General features: G+C 28.3%; 1 protein-coding gene across 1 annotated transcript in view; it reads right to left on the bottom strand.

The window, feature by feature from the left end:
• Positions 1-64: 64 nt before the first annotated feature.
• LOTGIDRAFT_176258 (hypothetical protein) overlaps positions 65-2,477 on the bottom strand; it is a gene marked incomplete at both ends in the record, with an annotated part of 10,731 nt that continues 8,318 nt past the window's right edge. The window contains 3 exons of the mRNA XM_009067823.1: positions 65-226; positions 582-692; positions 2,051-2,104. Of these exons, the coding sequence (XP_009066071.1) occupies positions 65-226; positions 582-692; positions 2,051-2,104 (327 nt within the window). The remainder of the gene's footprint in view (positions 227-581; positions 693-2,050; positions 2,105-2,477) is intronic.

The raw sequence follows: 2,477 nt of genomic DNA, 5'->3' as shown, positions 1-2,477 counted from the left end.
ACTAATTGACAAGGAAATGATGATTCATAAAACCAACTGCAGTAGAAAGGAGAAGATAACTCACATGACTTGTCAACCTAGATGGAGCTACTGGTATAGAGTACATGCTTTGATCTTGTGTCAAAGCTGTACTTGGTCGAGGTGTTGCAGGATCTTTAACTACTGCTTCTGTTACAAATATCTCAGCACAGCCAATTAATGCTTCAAAAAACTCCAAGAAAGTCATCTGCAACATAGAGGTATGTTAAGTAAATTAGATAACAATTTCATTTCGTTTTTATTTTTTTTGTCGGTCTCCAGTGTAATCTTACAAGAATCATACCAAAGGTCACGTAAGAGGATAGCGAAAGCCTGTTCCCTAATCCTATTATGTAAATAAATATTGTTTATACAGAAAAAATGGTGACGTTTCAAGCTATTTACAACAGACAATCACACCCCGTTTTCCCACCAATCATTGGCAGTCTTATAATGTCATTGGTCTTATTGCTCTACTTTGGGTTGCGCTATGCTACAATTCATAGTTAATATTTAGACACAGATTCCACATGACACTCTGTAGTCCTGTTGTAATATCTTACCTCTAGTTCTAGATTATAACATCCTTCAGAATCATCAACACTAGGATCATCTGATGACAATACTCTTATTACTGCTTGTGGATCTAAATCATTGTTTATCAACTTTAAATCCTACAATCAATAAAAGCATTGAATATATAATTAAATGATACTTTTCATTGTAACATCTATACTTTTCATTGTAACATCTATACTTTTCATTGTAACATTTATACTTTTCATTGTAACATTTATACTTTTCATTGTAACATCTATACTTTTCATTATAACATCTATACTCTTCATTGTAACATTTATACTTTTCATTGTAACATTTATACTTTTCAAAGAAACATCAATACCGGTACTTTTTATTGTCATAATTATTTCTACTACTAACTGAAATATTTCGACTTTTCATCTTAATATTTATTATTTATACTTTCAATTTAAATATTTATGCTTTTTATTCGAACTTAATGGCACATAATTTCAATCACAATTTTTACACTTTTAACCAACAATTTTTGCTTTTTATTTGAACACATTTTAACTTGAAACATTTCTTTTCATTAAAGATTGGAATGATCTCAACCAACAATGACTTAATGTATAATTACAATGGAATGTAATAGCAACATTTTTTATTCCATCTTGGAATTTCAGAAACAGACATAGAACCCCAGGCAGCTAACAAGTTGGAATGTTGAAGAAACATTTAAATAATACATTTCAATTTAAATACAATTAAAACTGTCAAAAAAGTAAATAACTAACTAATATTATGACTAACACATTTCTATTGGGGCCCTTCTTAACTCAGAATGTCTAATTTGTTTCATCACTTCCGAAACTATTACAAGAACATATACTTTTCATTGAAACATCTATACTTTTCATTGTTACATTTATACTTTTCATTGAAACATCTAGATACTTTTCATTGTAACATTTATACTATTCATTATGACAATTTTCATTGTAACATTAATACTTTTCATTGTAACATCTATACTTTTCATTGTAACATTTATACTTTTCATTGAAACATCTAGATACTTTTCATTGAAACATCTATACTTTTCATTGGAACATTCATACTTTTCATTATGACAATTTTCATTGTACTAATTTTCATTGTAACATTTATACTTTTCATTGTAACATCTATCTATACTTTTCATTGTAACATTTATACTTTTCATTGTAACATCTATACTTTTCATTAAAACAATTTTCATTGTAACATTTATACTTTTCATTATAACAATTTTCATTGTACCATATACTTTGCATTGAAACATCTCTACTTATTTGTTTGAGACAATTGTTTGCCATCTTTTGAAATATGATAATTCCAGACATTAACTTAACTTGTTATCTCCTATTCTACCTGCAATGAATTGTGTTGTCCCATCCAATTAAAATGTGATGGATAACTCAATCAATCCAATTTGATTAAAGATAAGTTAATGTATCTAAATCCTTACCTTCATCATAAATAAATATTGTCTCATCTTTAATGCTGGTTCTTTTGGTTTGTGCTGAAAAATAAAAATAAATCAACAATCCAAATATCAAACCATTCTTTCATGACCAGAAAATAGCACTCCATAATTGAAACTAGAGGATAAGTTGTAAATGGCACAAAAAAATGATATGATTGTAGTATTTAAGGGATAAGTAGGCCATTTTTTGACCAATTAGTCTCAGAAACTGTAATCTATTAGCTGAGCTAATGGGTAATAGTGTTCAAAGCTCACTGTCAAATTTGAGCCTTCAAATCCATTTGTGTCCACCAGAATTATCTGCGTTTGAATGTTAAATTGACGGCGCATCATTTTAAGATACTCTGTGATATATAGAAAAGACATATATAGAAATAGTAAAATTCCTATTTTGAAATATTTTTATAGG

The sequence above is a fragment of the Lottia gigantea genome, assembly GCF_000327385.1.
Source record: "Lottia gigantea unplaced genomic scaffold LOTGIsca_867, whole genome shotgun sequence".
Lineage (NCBI taxonomy): Eukaryota > Metazoa > Mollusca > Gastropoda > Lottiidae > Lottia > Lottia gigantea.
This window is presented reverse-complemented; position numbering and strand designations above follow the sequence as displayed.